This window comes from Cheilinus undulatus, linkage group 11 (genome assembly GCF_018320785.1).
Source record: "Cheilinus undulatus linkage group 11, ASM1832078v1, whole genome shotgun sequence".
Lineage (NCBI taxonomy): Eukaryota > Metazoa > Chordata > Actinopteri > Labriformes > Labridae > Cheilinus > Cheilinus undulatus.
Genome location: NC_054875.1, coordinates 15024419 through 15041171, shown reverse-complemented (window position 1 = coordinate 15041171; position 16753 = coordinate 15024419). Strand labels below are relative to the sequence as shown.

At 40.3% G+C, this 16753-nt stretch overlaps 1 protein-coding gene across 5 annotated transcripts in view; it reads right to left on the bottom strand.

The window, feature by feature from the left end:
* Positions 1 to 16753, bottom strand: part of LOC121517966 (helicase ARIP4-like) — a 125807-nt gene continuing 109054 nt past the window's right edge. For 3 of the 5 annotated variants that reach the window (XM_041800092.1, XM_041800090.1, XM_041800094.1), the window contains 16 exons: positions 16448 to 16581; positions 15224 to 15420; positions 14911 to 15114; positions 14661 to 14799; positions 14328 to 14505; positions 13822 to 14031; positions 12775 to 12893; positions 12551 to 12675; positions 11140 to 11239; positions 9810 to 10015; positions 9128 to 9303; positions 8404 to 8600; positions 8100 to 8299; positions 7837 to 7926; positions 6797 to 6892; positions 1 to 6217 (listed from right to left, as the gene is read on the bottom strand). In XM_041800092.1, the coding sequence (XP_041656026.1) occupies positions 5169 to 6217; positions 6797 to 6892; positions 7837 to 7926; positions 8100 to 8299; positions 8404 to 8600; positions 9128 to 9303; positions 9810 to 10015; positions 11140 to 11239; positions 12551 to 12675; positions 12775 to 12893; positions 13822 to 14031; positions 14328 to 14505; positions 14661 to 14799; positions 14911 to 15114; positions 15224 to 15420; positions 16448 to 16581 (3420 nt within the window). In that variant the 3' untranslated portion in view covers positions 1 to 5168. The remainder of the gene's footprint in view (positions 6218 to 6796; positions 6893 to 7836; positions 7927 to 8099; positions 8300 to 8403; positions 8601 to 9127; positions 9304 to 9809; positions 10016 to 11139; positions 11240 to 12550; positions 12676 to 12774; positions 12894 to 13821; positions 14032 to 14327; positions 14506 to 14660; positions 14800 to 14910; positions 15115 to 15223; positions 15421 to 16447; positions 16582 to 16753) is intronic. The other 2 variants (XM_041800095.1, XM_041800093.1) reach the window with 1 other exon arrangement.

The window sequence follows — 16753 nt, the reverse complement described above, 5'->3', positions numbered from 1 at the left end:
CATACAAATATGTTGTAACAAAAACAAGGACACACTGCAACAGCAACCTTCATTTAAAGTTTACAGAAACAGAAAGAGATCTCAGGCACCATTTAATATAAAAAATAAAAAGTGAGATGTCTGTTGTGCTTAACATGCTGTGTAGACTCACATAGGACACCTCTATACGTAACGTCTTTATTTTTAATTTTTAGACTCATGCACTCTAAAAAGGTATATCTCAGCATCATTATGTTCAGACTGAGACCTTCAGCCAGGCATAGATATTTTTTTCTGGCTGTGATGGATAACTTAAAGTACTTTGTTGTGTACAGTTGATTTAGAGGCACAATTTAAAACTGAAACACTAGTTCATTAATGATGGAAACTCTGCTAATCCAGTCATTGTGGCTGGTGCATCAGTGTAGAGTGTATAATGACAGAATACATACAAACTAAAACTGGTTGTCAGGTTTTGATATTTAATAACCATGCAAGTCAGCAAAAGTGATGTGATGTATTCCCAGTCCTGTTTAATTCCTGCAAAGCCATCAGAAGCTAGCAAGTCCTCTCTTTGGAGGACATAAACCAGATGGCATATTGTACTCTAAGATCATTACGACTTTTTACCCCCCTCATTGAAAATTGAGGTCCATGATCCTCTAAATATACATTATATTCCTCCTTTATGAGTGGAATATGCAATATGACACCACCAACCTAAATCTCAAGCCTATTTATAAGATAAAGGCTGGTGATTGTTGAATTTTCACAAGTTGACTTAAAGCACATCCTATTTTGGAGATATCAATACGATGAAAAAGTGGGGTAGTATGCAACAAACCATTCATGTTACATTTGACTAATCTGCAGCTGCACTACAAGAATATTTAATCAAATATTTTTTGTGGTGAAGTATTTGTGATGCAAATGGATTAACAAATAAGAACATCTTATATTTAGCTTGCACAAGTTTGAAGTAAATTAATCTGAAAAATAACATTCTTCCTACATTTTGATGACACTTCATGTTATTTCTCTCAGCCAAATGCTTTAGATCATGAGCTTGTCTTCATAAGGTGCCATTTATTTTTCGTTACTCTCCTTTAGAGTTTCAGAAACTAATCTGGTCTCTATCGCTTTGGTTCATCCAGTGTCCCAATTCAGCTCTTTCTCAGGGGAAAAATATAAAACATCCTAAAAGCCACACATGAACAGCTTTATTGTGTGGGGACTTTTTGAAGCTATTATTTATTTTGGCTTTATTGGGCATTCTTTTTATATAAAGGAAAGAAAAAAACAGGCCTTTTCATAAAAAATGGGCCTTTAACTTCACATCAGTCATTCAGCAGAGTGTCTTTTTGCTATTTTAGGGCCTCGTGAGACATTTTTTCTTCTAAACAAAGCCTAGAGGGATTCCATTGCAAGGCTAACTCCTATTTCTATATTTTACCCCTACCCTTTATTTCTGAGCCCCTTTTGTCCATTCGAACAGAATTACAAGGGGCAGCAGTGAAACCTTCCCCTCTAAAACTGGATGACCCTCCAAAGGTTTGGACCAAGTGGAGTTGACCCAGTTGGGGTTCAAAGGTAGCACGAGGGCCTAGTTGTAGTATCAGGTTGCACAACGATGGTGAAACAGAGTGGTAAGGGAAGCAGAACAGCTCCCATTTTAGGTTTTAACCCCTGCCCTTGTTTTCTATGACCCCCTTGCCCCCCAGAACAGAGTTAAAAGAGGTAGTGGTGAAATGTTTCCTTGACAAAATGGAACGACCCTCTGACCCTGACAAATAGTCGAGACGGTGCAATGGGATTTCCCACAACACTTGTTCTAAAGTGGGCCAGTGGAAAATCTGTTAAAAGGCCCACATACCCCTGCCTCTGCATGCTACCCCACCTCTCCAACTAGAACCGGGACACCCTAACCCTTGACATGCAAAGCACGGGATTGAGTTAAAAAGTCTGACTCCTCAGCCGTACTGCTGACAACATCAAACTAGATAACAGACATGCTAATTTTACTGCATCTACCTTAAGCCACAAAGACACCCGTATAATACAGAGTTAAAATTTCAGTAAAATGTGATGAATTTTGGAGTTAAACTGAAAAGACTTTTTGGAAGCAATGTAAAGTTGTTCTTAACTTTAAACATGCCCCTTTGTGTTCGTTGGTGTGTGTGTGAGGGGACAGACAGAGGGGTGTAGGCACTACATCTGCTACTGCTACTGTAAAATAAAGTAGGAAAAGTATTATTTAGAACATGTTTCTTTTTATTTACAAACTTCCAAAAAAAGAACAAAAAAGGATCTAAAAGTAATCCAAGGTCATACACAATATCCATCGATAAACTACACAAACAGGCTTTGAACAGAGCCGATCCTCAAAGACAGCAGCTTTAATCTTCTCCTCAGCTAAAATGGAACAGGAGACGGTCGGTCCATCTCACCCGACCCGATTGGTTTTCATAAATAAATATGTAAATTCAAGTAGAAAGCTGTGAAATAGAAATCAGTCGGCTCAACCAAACAATTTAACACTGAGGACACTCGCTGGCTTGCTGTCACAGGGAGGACACAGATGGACATTTCTGATGATATGGTAATAAAGAAATTTTAAAAAAGGAAAGAGAAGCACTTGATATTATTTTCTTTCTTTTCGACTGATGTATGGTTGGACCGCCTCAGTTTCTGACCCAATACTTGTGAATTAGCATTATTTACATGCAAAGAATGGCTCATCTCATTTAGAATAAAAATTAATAGGATATTTTGTGAACAGGCAGGACAACGGAGTCATCTGAGCTCATAAAGATCAGAGAAATGTTCATCACATCTCACTATCACAGTAAATGTCGTGTCCCTGATGCCCTTTTTCTGGATTTCTCATAAAGAGACGATCAGAGTTGTCATAAATGGGATACAGTATTTACTTTTAAACACCGTATTCTATTCAATTGCACAGTAATGCACTAACAAGTTGGTCCACATGCAAGTTCTGCACAAGTTCACATGCTCGGGTCAGACTGGCAGATCATCAGTTCTCTAAAAAAACAAAATGTTACGATCCAAAGTAACAACACTTGTAATATGACCATAAAAAAAAAAAAAACTTACAAACAAGATCAAGAAAAGCAACAAAAAGAAACAAAAAAGAACATTGTACAAAAATAAAAATACAAATGAATAAATATGCACCGTCATAAATAAATTAATTTGGTAAATTCAAACATTGTAAAAAGAGGAGAACAAAAAATGACTCATAAGTAAACTAACATTTTCTGTATGAAGAACAAATAAATGGAAGTGAAAGAGCAGGAAATGCTTCGTCTTTTTGTCAATGTTGTCTTATGAACAGAAGGTCTGGTGCTTCTGAGAGCTCTCTGATTTAGGAGAAGGTTTTTCTACTAAAGGACAGTGCTGACCAGAGTGAAAAGGGGGATTAATGGAACAGCAGAACTATCTACAAGGGAACTTGGTCACACGATGAAGCTTTTCCAGCTTCCCACCGGCCTACAGGCGTATACAGATTTGTGTCTCTTACAGTGCAGTGCAGTGTACAGTGTTACCTGCAAGGTCATACTGGGGGATGGATATGTACTTGTTGATTGTGAGGAGAGCGTGTGGTGGGTTTATATTCTTCTCTACATCACTGACATTATTTGGTCTCTTAAGACACAATCCTCTGCCATGGAGGTTCTGATGTGCTTCTGCATTGCTTGTTTTTGGCAAAGCTACACCGTCTCTCCGAAGTAAAAGTCAGTTTGGTTTCACAATGACCTTTGTTCACAAAAAGAGATGGGGAAAAGTAAAAATAAAACATGAGTAGATGTGGAATCTGTGCCATTTCCAAACTGGGTAACGCAACTTTTTCACTGATTCCTTTTGTAACCCTAAAGAACACGACACACAGATACAAACACAGTAACGACACGAGCAACACTCGGGGTTGCGAGCTTAATTCTTCTGGGGTTGTACAAACACGTATATAGGCTTGAGTGAGTGTTTTGCATCGTTTTTCTCTAGGCTACAGTAAGACTGTGGGTGAGATTCAGAGAGCCGCTGTGAGCGTCTGTCTCTCTTTACCTATCCTCTCTCACAGTTCACATTCAGAAAGATGGAGGCAAAAAGGCATTTTCTGTTGGTGTTTTTTTTTTTCTCCGCTACGAGGAGGAAACCTCACTTTAACACAGTTTTTTTCTCATTTTCACCTGGCTGTCTTTTAGGCAATGATTTTTTCTTTAAAAAGTAAAAGAGAATACATAAATATAAAATACACACACACACACAAGCAAAAATACAGATAAATCAGATCTTCCCACCTCTGATGCCTAAACAGAAGGAGTCTTTCCAAAAAGGCCTGGTTTAAAGGCATTTGATTAAGCATACATTCTGTCATTAGAGTTTTAAGGTTTCAGTATTTGTCTTTAACCTCAACAAGCCTCAACTGCTTCTTTAATAATTCAAGATAACATCGTGTTTTATTTGTTTTTACTTCAAGAACAAAGATGAACAGCATCCCTGTTCTGGCAGTGAGTTATCGAGCTCAACAGAAATGCTTTCTAGTCGTCCTCTGATCATTTTCTGTTTCCATTTTAAGAAGAATTCAGTAGCAATATTTGACAAGTGACAAACAAGACCATTTCAGTTACTGATATTTAACAAACGTTACTACCAGCTACCTTAACTATCAAACTTTTTTTTCCATTAGCAGTTCGCTCCTACGGTCATCTTTTAATAGCAGAAAAAAGCAAGAAAGTCTCAACATCTAGCAAAGCTGCAGAACTAGAATCTCTAAAGTCAACAGTACAACTAGTGGCCATCTGTGGTCACTGCAGGCCCACACTCAGCAGTACTAAGTCCAGTGATTTGTATTCAATGCTAGTATTGGACAAAAACTTGGAAGCCCAAAAGTCCTCAGATTCTCTTTGCCCTCCTCAGGTTTCATCCTCTGATATTCAGCGTAAAGATTTGTCGCTCTGTATTCAACGCCCATTCAGACTGGTTCTCATGGGCAGAAGGAAACACATTAGCGTGGGCTCATTTCAGTTCTTTTTCATGTTTTGTCCATTTCCCTCACATCCACAGCCACAGGCTCTCTGATGCCTGCATTACTGCAAATAGGACTTCATCCTATTTCGATGATTATTAAATCAAACCAATCTTGCTCAAACAACTGCATCATTCATCTGTCACTGTCCGCTGACTTCAATCACGTCATCATCATCATCCTCAGAACTGCTGGTGCTGCTCACATTCCTGCCATTCATCAGCACCGGGCCCCTTTGGCCTTCAGACCGTGCTGAAGGGGAGAAGGAGGAAGGAGAAGAGGAAGAGGAGCTGGGGGTGGTAGTGGGAGGGTACTGGGAGAGGAAGCTGGCTCCAGTTGGACCAGGGGTGGCAGCTGGACCCGGGAGTCCACCTGGAAGCATGGACCCTGTATAGAGACTCGCAAGAGACTGATTGTATGAGAGAGGGAATCCTGGCGGGAGCATCCCAGCCATGCCTGCCATGCTGGGGCTCAGCATAAATGGCGGCAGGCCTCCTGGGACTGAAGTGGCAGCTTTGATTGAAGCCGAGGATGACAATGATGAGGAAGAGGAGACGGCAGTAGCTGTGCTTGTTGTTGGGGAGGAGGAGGAAGTGGGGACTGCACCGGGCCCTCCAAAGCCAAACAGATCTGGGTACATACAGCTAGGGTCCCCCAACTGACTGTTGGGGGGCTGGAAGTAAGGCGAGCCAGCCCCCATGAAGAGTGGGTGCCCCAGTGAGCCACCCAACATAGCGGGGTTGAGCCCTAGAGGAGAGAGGCCGTACCCCCCGGTGAAAGGGAAGCCCTGTGAGGCCAGAGGGGCTGAGGAGTGTTTGCCTGTGGATGGCTGCTTACTGGGCCGCTCTTCCTGGGACGGGGTGGAGGCTTTACGCTTGGTGCCTGTTCTCAGGTCTTGGGCTGCAGTGGCGTCCATTTTGGGCTGGATCACATTATTCACAGAAGCATCATGGTGGCTCACATTTCCACCAGCAAAACTGCTCTGGCTGCAGTTTGTCTGTTTCTCTGCTACACCCTCTGCTTTAGCTCCAGCTGTTCCACCGGTGTAGCGCTGCAACTCGTTGATAATCTCAGGGCTGTCAGGTGATATAGGGCGGGGCAAAGAGGTGGAGCTGATCTGCTGCTTCCTGTCAGGTGACAGGGAACCATTGCTGCCATTGGTTGACATATCCTCTGGTTGGGCCCTTGAGTCTAAAAAAAGAAGAAACAAAAAGGCATAAAGCATTAGCTTAAAGAAAATAGCTCTTGCTCAAATATAGTTTTAATCTCAGTCATATTCTTCTCAACTCACAATGCTCTATATTCATACATTTCTGCTTGTCTAAACCAGTGGTTCTCAAGTGTTGGGTAGGGACCCAAAAGTGGGTCATAAATAAGTGCGTGGAAAAAACACATCCATACTTCTTATTTTCCTTCATTTTTCTGTGATAAGTACAATAAGGTACTTCCTTTTCTCAGGATAATGAAGCTGGTTTCCCCCTAATAATGAGTTAATTTCTCAAGTCATTACTGGAAATCTCTGTAAATCTCTGTGCTGGATATCTCTGTAAAAGGAAATAATAAAAAGTATGCATACATGCCCTTCTGTAACCATGTACTTTTTAAACATGTCTGTGTTCTTTCATGTCTTGTGGGTCCAAATTAGTTTGGGACAGAATTTCTTATGTGAAGGTTGTAGAAGACCAGTTGAGAACTACTGGTCTGAACAATACCTTTGTCTGCCTTAAAAAAACATCATGGCTATAAATCTTGTTGTTTTAAACAATTTACCTTTGGTTGCTGCAGAAGTTCCATCCTCTGCAGCCTTGGCCTTATTTGCAGCTCTGACAGCAAAGATTCGACCATCTGATGTCCTGATGTAAGTCCCTGAAACAGACAAAATAAGGATTGAAAACAGGCTCTATTGTAAGCACCTAGTATAAACTGATAACTTGCAATGACTGGCTCAGGTCTGCCCAAAGAATTGGCTTAGGCCCCTGAACAACCCAGTGAAGGGGCCCACCCTGAAAAGTGTGCCAAGCTATTCTTAGGTTCTTATGTTCAAAAGTCTTTATCGTGCCACTTTTGAACCCATTTTCACCACTGTTGTCACTCTACATTCTACCCATTTTTGCCTCTTTTAACATATTATTTTGCTATTATTAAGTCCTTTCCACCACTTTAGCCACTCATTTTTTCCACTTAAAAGCAAATTTTGCAATTTTTTTCACAATTCTTCACCCATTTTCAAACCCCTTTCTGCCTTTCTTAATCCATTTTTGCTACTATGAAATAATTTTTCACGATTTTTTTTTTTGCTGTTTTTTCCAATTTTTGCCTATTTTTTAAATTATTAAATCATTTTACCAGAAGTTATTTTAATACCTTCTATTTCATTCTCTAGCATCCTGATTTTTGTGCACATCACGGCTAAACTATGAAGTCTGACACTATTTTCAAAATGGCTTAGCCGATGTGCCCATCTACATTGTTAGTGGTACCACAAAAAGGCAAGTCTGTTTTAAGAAACAGGGTTTACGTTTGGAAAAGGTAATATTATACTACAGCATAAATTAGCTTTTGTTGCTTTATTAAGAGTGCTTATCAGGTTAAAAATAAAACCTAAGCAGGCTAAAAATTAACAATAAATTATGGTTATCAGAGAATAGCTTTTTTGCTGACCTCCACGGGCCCCTATTGGCTGAGCCCCAGAAAGCTCCCCTCTATATCCCCCCTTATGGGCAGGTACTCAAAGTATACAGTTTAGTGTTGTTAGAAAGGTAAGGAAAAGGCAGCAAAAACAGGGAATTATTTTTACAGGTTTGTTGTACCTTTTGTGCCTCTGATGACATGGATGCTCTCTCCAGCAGCGATCCTAGCCTGGACATCTGTTGAGCTGTTTGTGCCTGGAATCACTATGTCTACAAAGTGAAGACACATTTTGTATAAGTGTAAACATCACTTTATTGTAAGCATACATTGTTATGAATTTACAGAATGTCAAACTGAATGAAAGAGGGATAAAATCAGTGTGTAAAAGGGAGCTGCAGGTTAGAAATGGTAGAAAGAGTCTGGAAATGAACAGTTTACTTACCAGTAGTGGTAACAATCTTCTGTACAAACACTCCAGCCTTTTGCAGGCAGTTGACAGGGAACCCTCCCAGACTGGATCCTGATGAGTCATGACCTGGTGCAGAGCCTGCAGTTGCCTGTCGGGGCATCATGGGAACTGGAGTTGACTGGACTGGTCTCACACTGGCTACAGGCTTCTCCTCAGAGTGAGCAGGTGGGCGCCTGAATGAGAGAGTTTAATTAATTACAAGTTCAGGACACAGCCAAGTTTTAGTATTAAAGACTGTTTTAATCAGCTCTGTGTTGAATCTTAAAAAGCTGCTGACCAGTTTCTCTGACTGAAGGCAGGGATGTTGGTAAGGCTCTGGTCACTGGCAGGGTAGTAATGAGCGTAGGAAGGACGAGTGTATGGCACAGAAGCCCTCTTCTCCATTTCATACCCCTTCTTTGCTGCTTTCTTCTCAGCATTACTCAGCTTCAGCTCCCTGCGGTCCATCAGCAGGGACTCATGAGGGAATGGTTGCTGGAAGAGAGGAGGGGTTTATTAAAAAATACTGAAAAACACTGAAGTGCCAAATGAGATTATTTCCCCCTGAAGCAGCTTAAAATTGTGTAAGCTCAGGTTTTGGTATAGGAGTTTAGTTTGGATAACATCCAGTGAGAATCCTGCAGGTTTATTAATGAGGTGACTCACCAGCACTCAAAGTCACGAACTGCGTGAGCTCTCAGAGAGTAACTCCAACAGCTTGTCGTGTTTTCAACTCAAAATTTACAAGTAGATTCAGAGGGGTGATTAAGGCACTGTTTGACTGTTTTATTCAAACAGTGAGTTACTAATTAGTAGAGAGATGTCTATCACTTTGTAGAGCAGACTAAAAATGAGACAAGTCCTGAGCAAATTTTTAGACATCAAAATATCACAATGTGCAAAGCAAACATTTTGTGTTGGTGAATAGTAGCAATCAGATACATTTACATATGTTTTGTACTTTTAAAAACCTCTAGGGGGCACACAATGACAGCATCTTTCAGTCTTCTCTGTTCATCTACCTTAGTTATCAGGTGAGGATAGTTGTGCAGTGCCTTCATCAAGACGCTCTCAATGCTGTCATGGGGCTTCAGCTGGACCTGGGAGGGGTCGGGTTCCTCCTCCACAAAGTGAAGAAGAGACTCCACTTCCCTCCTGGTGAAGGTCAGCACAGGATTCAGGTCGTCCACCACCCGGTCTGAAATGTGGGACAGAAAAAAAGTTATACAGAGTCCCTGAGTCCCTAAAGCTCATCAAAGCATAAGTGGCCCTAATGTGTCTGCCTCAACAGTCAAAGATTACAAAAATACTTGAGACAGTTCAGTCTGTCAGACAAGAGCCTCTTAGCAGAAGAACTCTGGCTCAAACACCTTGCTGTTAAATTAGTTTTTAGTGAGAATGCCAGCTGAGCGTTCACACAGAGAAGCCTGGACGATCACATTTAAATGAACCAGGTCCTTCTTTCTTTTTTGAAGTTCCTGTTTCACTTGATTTCTATTTTAAATTATGAGAATAAACTTTAAAAGTTCTTTGAATGCAGAAATGCATGGATGTGCTGGGATGATACTTTCATTCGTCAGTAATATTCATACAACATTGTAAAAAAACTTAAGAAACCCCTGTTACAAACTGTAAATAATACTGTTTCCAAAGTATTCTCTCCTAAAGGAACATTTAAGCTCATTGATTCATTTTCTGACTCACCAGACATGCCCTGCTTGGAGATCTGGCGGTCATAGATCTTCTTCTCCAGTGTGAAGTCACAAACCAGTCGGTAGATATGACACGGCTTCCTCTGACCATAGCGGTAAACTCGGCACACAGCCTGTGCATCGTGGCAAGGGTTCCAGGAGGCATCAAATACCACCACACGGTTTGCCCCGATCAGGTTTACACCCAGACAGCCAGCCCTAAAACCCAAAGAAAGCAGCAACAAGGTTAGTTTTCTTTAACTGTCAGTCATGAATTAAAACATATAAAGCCAAGCATTTGTTCATGCCAAGGCTATTATAGCTCACTAAAACTAACTAAATAACCACAACTACAATATAAAAATCATTTTAGTTAACTGAAACTAAATAAAAACTAGATTTTACAAATAAAACGAAAACAAACTAAAACTGTACCGTGTGCCTACAAAACAAACTAAAATGAAATAGAATTAGAGACAAAGTCTCCTTAGTTTTAGTCTTTGACATTAGCATACTAACAACCAAGCCTGGAGAGAGTAAAATCACCTGATTTGATTGAAGACAACTTCACACAAGGTTATTTTAGGTCTTAATTTGTATACAAACATTAAAATTGAATAGTTACAGTGAAAAGTGAAGAGCCCTTTTAGGTCTCACCCCTGACAGGAATCCCACATTACCAAAAAAACTAAAACTAACACTACAACTAATAAAAACTAAACTAAAACAAAGAATTTTTTGCAAAATTAAAGCTAAACTAAACTGACAAACAAGCAGTAAAAACAAATTAAAACTAAATAAAAATTACGACTAATGAAAAATCTAAAACTATTATAACATTGGTTCATCCAGGACACTAGTCATACGCCCAGCCGTGATGAGCTGATCCCAATTATCGCCCCCCAGCTCCCACAGCCAATCATAGCTCTTTCTCTCAATACAGCGATGTATTTAAATATGACGTACTTCTCACTAATCCCTGCTTGAATTAATGCACCACACTGCTGCTGATTGCAAAGCTTAACCTCATCCACCCCAGCCTCCTTCTTTGTAATGCAAACCTTGTTGCACACTCATATTCAGATTTATGCTACTATGGATCAATTGCTTTTAACTAATTTTATTGTATTCAATACACTTTGTCATAAATGCATCTAACCATATGGGGGTTTTTAACCATGCACCCCCTGGAAAGTCAAAGCATGCTGTTTGACTAACCAATGGAGCATCTTTTACCCAGAGCCTTCTCTGCCAATTAAAACTGCGTATCCGTTTTGCAGTGAAATGGTTAAATGTATGATGAGAGTATTTCTGACTGAATTTAAAGTTATGTTGTCTCCTACCTTGTTGACAGTAAGAACACCCATGCTGAGGTGTTTGATGGATCGTTGAACTGGTTTATCAGTCTCTCTCTCTCTGAAGCGGTTGTACTTCCATCCAGTCCTTGAAGAAATCAAAACATATATAGGGTTCAAAACCAAGAATTGGTTATAATAGTGGTTCAACTAACATCCATTTATTTTGGTTCAATGTTTAATTTTCATGAACTTATTTACACTGTCCTTTAGTAATTAGGAAGCAGTCCACAAGGAGTATGTTGTTCCTATTGTGTTCTTTTTATCTGCTCCTATTAGTGGTTAAATTAAAACAACCAAATATTTACAAAGGACACACGTTACACAATATTACATTATCTCACCATAAAAAATAAAATAACCATGGACACAGCTAACATTAATTTCCTTTATTAAGATAGACAAAGTAGGTGATCTTTACACAGAGATAATTATAAAAGTCACTGAAAGGCATATATAACATTACAAAATCTTCAATAACTCTCAAACACACAAACATAGACTCTGCACAAGCTGTGAATTCCTTCTATCCCTGTGGAAAGTGATACGGATGTTTTCAAGATCTACCAGCAGGTGGCAGCACTCATTGTAGGTCAATGAGAGACTTACTGCACAACTAGAACACTGCAGTTATGAACACTGACACATTTACCAGTGTGTCCCATTATTTCACAACAGGGACGGTCAAAAAATGTTTTTCTCTAAACTGAGTAGAGACCCTCTTTCTTTGTCGTTAAACGAAAAAATGTGGTCATATAACCCCAACTTTACCTTCTCTCCACTGGCTGCTGATTTGATTTATAATTCTTTGAATAACTTTTAAGTCACAAAATGAGTTGGTGCCTCCCTATATTTATGATCTTTTATTCCTTATGAACCAGGTCACAGTCTGAGATGATCTGGTAGAGCTCTGCTGGCTTTTCCAAGGTCAAAGCTGAAAACCAGGGGCGATAGAGTTTTTGCTGTCAGACCCCCAGACTCTAGAACAGCCTACCAGAGGAGATCAGACTTCTAGAATCAGTCCTGCATTTTATGCATTCTTTTACTAAAAAGCTTTTACTCTCTGATTTTAATCTGTTACTATAAACTTTTTTTTATCTCCTATTCTACCATTTTTAATATTTCTTTGATTCTGTCCATTATCTATGTGCTCTGTTTAAATATATGTTGTGTGGAGCACTTTGTTACTTGTATTTAAAAGTGATATAGATACATTTTATTATTATTTTTGTGTCTAAAACACCTCTTCAACACCTATTTTCCTCCTTAAACAGTGTGTTTGTCATGCACTCTGTGTTCTTTGTAGCAGGTTTGTAGATGTTTAAAATATTTAACATTTCTACTGAAGCAAAGCATAACCATGAAAGGCACCTTTAAATCACTCTTAATGATCACTCACTGTAGTAGTTGAGGTTGCGGACCCAGTTCTGGTTGGGTCTGTCCCTGCTGCTTGTGTTGGGTGATGGAGGCACTGGTCTCTTGGCCAGAAACTCTTCAATCACAGTCAGTGTAGACAAACTCTGACTGCAGAAGACAAACAAAGGGAAATTTAGAGTTTGGAAATGCTTGGTTGAAGGCTTCAGAGACATTAACTTAAAACAAAGTTGACTGAGTTTCCAATACCTGAAGACAAGGAGTTTGTCTCCCTTCCTGACACTTTCCTCTATCAGGTGGAACAGAAGCACCATTTTTGCAGAGTTTTCTAGGAGGCCGGGCTTGTAGTCACACATGATGTCTTTTGCCTGGACATGAGCAGAGAGAAGGAGACTGTTAAAATCCCCACAACTAATAATCCCCTTTACTTTAATGAACTTTATATCAATGTCTAAGATGAGCAGATGTTTGCCTTCTACAAACAAGAATTAATGACCAAAGCTGCCAACTGTTCTTTAAAATATTAATTTTTGAGCTCCAGTCTTCACTCAGATAGGAAAGTGGACAAAGAAGGAGGCTGGGAAGAGATAAAATAGCAAGTGACATGATGGAAAACAGCCACAGGTTGGATTTGAAACTGGGATAGCCCGCTTAGAGGACTACAGCCTGCTCATATTGGGTGTGACCAAACTGCTTGCTCATCAGTGACTCTTTATCTACATGCTGAATTTCAGACTACTTCATACAAACACATTCTTGGAGTTATTTATAAAGTTCTAAAAAATATTCTAAAAGTATGAGCTAATTATCTTGTGATGTCCTAGAGAGAACATGTTGTAAACTGAGCATGCACACAAAAATGTGACTTATGTGACTGCTACACTTAAGTCAAATAGTTTCTAGATGCTTCAATGTGAAAATGTCTGATCACACACTGCTGCCAAATGAAATAAAACTACAGCCAGCGAGTGTAACAAGGTTTGAGAACAGAACGTTGGCTCCTTGCAGCACTAAATGTCAGGGAGGAATGTTTTTACAAAGTTTAAAGGCCAGAAATGATGTACTACTAAGTCAAGCTGTGAGTATAAGCTGGTATATCAAGCTTTCTTTGAATAGGATCATTGTGGCTTCACTGTTAGTTACTACGTTATTCTTTTGTCTTCTTGCTAAAGTGTGTGGGGATGCTGACATAAGAACTCAATACAAGGTTAACTGTAGCATCGTCATTTTCTGTTTATATGATTTTGACGTAAAAAAACTGGATGTTAAAAGAAAAATTAAAGTAGCATGACTTACCCATTCATATGTGATGACCTGATTGGCTTTCTCCTGCAGCTGGTTAAGACTCAGTCCACCAATAGGGTTTGGATTCTCTATGGGCTTGGACTTCTGATTGGGTGCTGGTGGGCATCGTGTGGATGTGATGTCATCAAGGTCTAAGTCCTGGTCACTGGCCAGGTTTTCCTTTTGCAAGGCCTCATAAAGCACGTCTGGATGGTTCCAAATCTAAAGAACAACAGGAGATTGGCAGTGTGAAAACACATAGTCGAGGTTAACAGTCACTTGATATGCCAATAATAATAATTATCTAGGAGCTTATCTTGTTGCATAAGCAAAGAGAAGGACAGCTGGATTCATACTGAGCAAGATTAGATTTACAGAGGGTTTATTGATGTCTGCCCCATAAGGGCACAAACAAAAATAGCTCTGCTTTTTGCAGCTCTTGCACTGATTCTTAAAAATACTTTGGATCTATTTATCTCAGAGAGAGAGAGTATAACAGGTATTTTTTCCCTTCTCACCTTGCAGCAGACACAGAAAGCCTTCAGTGGGTTGAGGCTGAGCCAGCCTGTGTTTCCAGCCTCTCTGAAGCGGTTCATAAACTCTGTGTAGAGCGCCCTCTGCAGGGGAGACAGACGCACCAGAATGACATGTTCTTCTTTTGAGGGCAACTGGTCCTTCAGGACGTCATGACCCCGTCTGGAAGAAAGATGTTCACAGTCAATATTTCAAAGTGTTATTAAAACTAGAAGAAAAGATGGGAAATATTTGGTCTCTCTGTGTACAAGGTCAGTTCAAAAGTTTAATTGAGGTCAGGTTTTGTTTGGTTGAGCTTTAAAAGGCTGCTGTCTCACCTCTGTACGAAGCCCTCCAGCAGACTGTGAAGGACGTGGCTCCTGTACCTCATCAGCTGGACGTCCTGAGGTGTGCTGTCCACACACTGACCATTCAGAATAGGACGCTCAAACATGTTACTGAACTCCTGGCGTGTACCTGGAACACGTAAAATATAAGAATAATCAAGCTAGGCCACTTACATAAGGTTTTTAGAGCTGAAATTAGACAGGTCAGCAACCCTCCTGCTACAGCATTGCGGTCTCATACCTAGAAAGTCGGGTCGGACAAAGTCAACCATGCACCAGTACTCAATTAAGTTGTTCTGGAGAGGGTAGCCAGTCAGGACAACACGCCGTCTAGTTCGTATGTTCTTCAGGGCCTGTGACGTGCTGGCATGGCAGTTCTTGATGCGATGGCCTTCGTCACAGATCACAACATCCGGGCCGGGCCGGGCCAAGGCTCTTTCAACACCTGAAACAGAGGGAGGCACAAAAATTTACTGACATTCACAATCAAAAATCATTTATTTCTTTCCTCTTTTTTCCATCTTTCCCTTTTAAACTCCCTTTAATTGTCCCACCTTTGAGTAATTCCTGCTGCCGATCCTCTTCGTCCAGGTCAATCACAGCTGGTCCTGTTGCTTTCTTGCTCTTCCTCTTCCTTCCAGCCACAAAGCTCTTCTTCATGGATAGGAGGCGGTACATCTCGTAGCCCATCAGCAGCACCCCTCCATCCCGTGCCCAGTCCTCCACCACCTTGGCTCTGGTCGTTGTGTTCCTGGAAAATGCAGTGAGTCAGAGAACAATTTTTCCTCAGTTGACTTGTTGCTTTCCTTTTTGAAACCACTCTCTTTTGTGAAAGAACGCAACACTCTCGCACTCTATGTGCTGTGTAACAACTCCACTTAGTGCCCCAGAGCTATGCAGAAAGTAGTACAAAAGGCAATGCAAGTGAGAGTAGTAACACATTTACACTCCCCTTCTCTAATTTTAAAGTTGCACACAGTGTACGAGGCTTTGTTAGAGCTATTTGCTCTCTCAGTGATGGGATAAAATGTGATTTGTAGCACTTTCATTTTTAGCTTAAAAGGGAAAATATGGAACAAGTTCTGATGATTTTCTAGCATTACTGAAGGAAAATTACATTTAATGGCATTTAAATCCATCCATGTAATTCTAGTAATTTACTAATTAATTAATACATTACACACAGTTATCTGAGAGTATTGCCTTAAAAGAATGTACGTCTGCTGTTTATGATTTACATTTCTTAAGATGTCTTTAAACCGAAGTAAAGATGGAAATGAGGTCAGTGTGTCACTTTCAGACACGGCAGAAAGTGCATGCTCATCACGCAGCATTCCTTCCTTTCTCCCTAATCCTGAACACACGCACAAGCTTCTACATGCAGAAATTCTTTCCAGCAGAAGCAGCTGTTGAGGAAAAGGATGATGGAGAGATGGAAGGGGAGGATGAGCCAGATGAGGATCAAACGGAGAGGCGCACCAGAAGGTCAGCTCCATTGTTTTTAGATAACAGAGGGAGGGAAAGCTTCCTCAGTACTCAGAGCTGAGGGAGCTGAACCAAGACTTCAGAGGTGGATTTCAAAGAGACCTCTGGTGCATAAATGTTTGTGTATGTTTTAATTAGAAGTTTATATATAGGAGTGGTCATGTGCTGTATATTTTTCATTTTAAATTTGCATGTTTCTCTTCTGATAGTCATGGTTCAATCTGCTAATACAAATTAGGGGTTTGAGTGAATGCAAAGATAATGAAAGCTCCAGCTCCTTCATTGGTACTCACTTGTGTTCATCATTCAGGATGTGAACCTTGAAGCTCCGAGGCTTCACCAGTTTAGGGTCGGCATCTGGAGGGATCGCCTCTGGGGGTGGGACCCATGTGTTGAACTCTGACAGCCAGTTCTGCAACGTGTTCACCTATGAGAAGATGTAAACAGTGAATTTTCAGTCTGTATTAGTTGTGTTCGCACTTAAATATACAGAAAATGAGCTGGTTTAGCGAATACACACAGCTTCAACTTTTATAGTATATATATTGTCCATTCATATGACTACATAAATTCTGCAGATGAAATATTTTTCTGGGTTC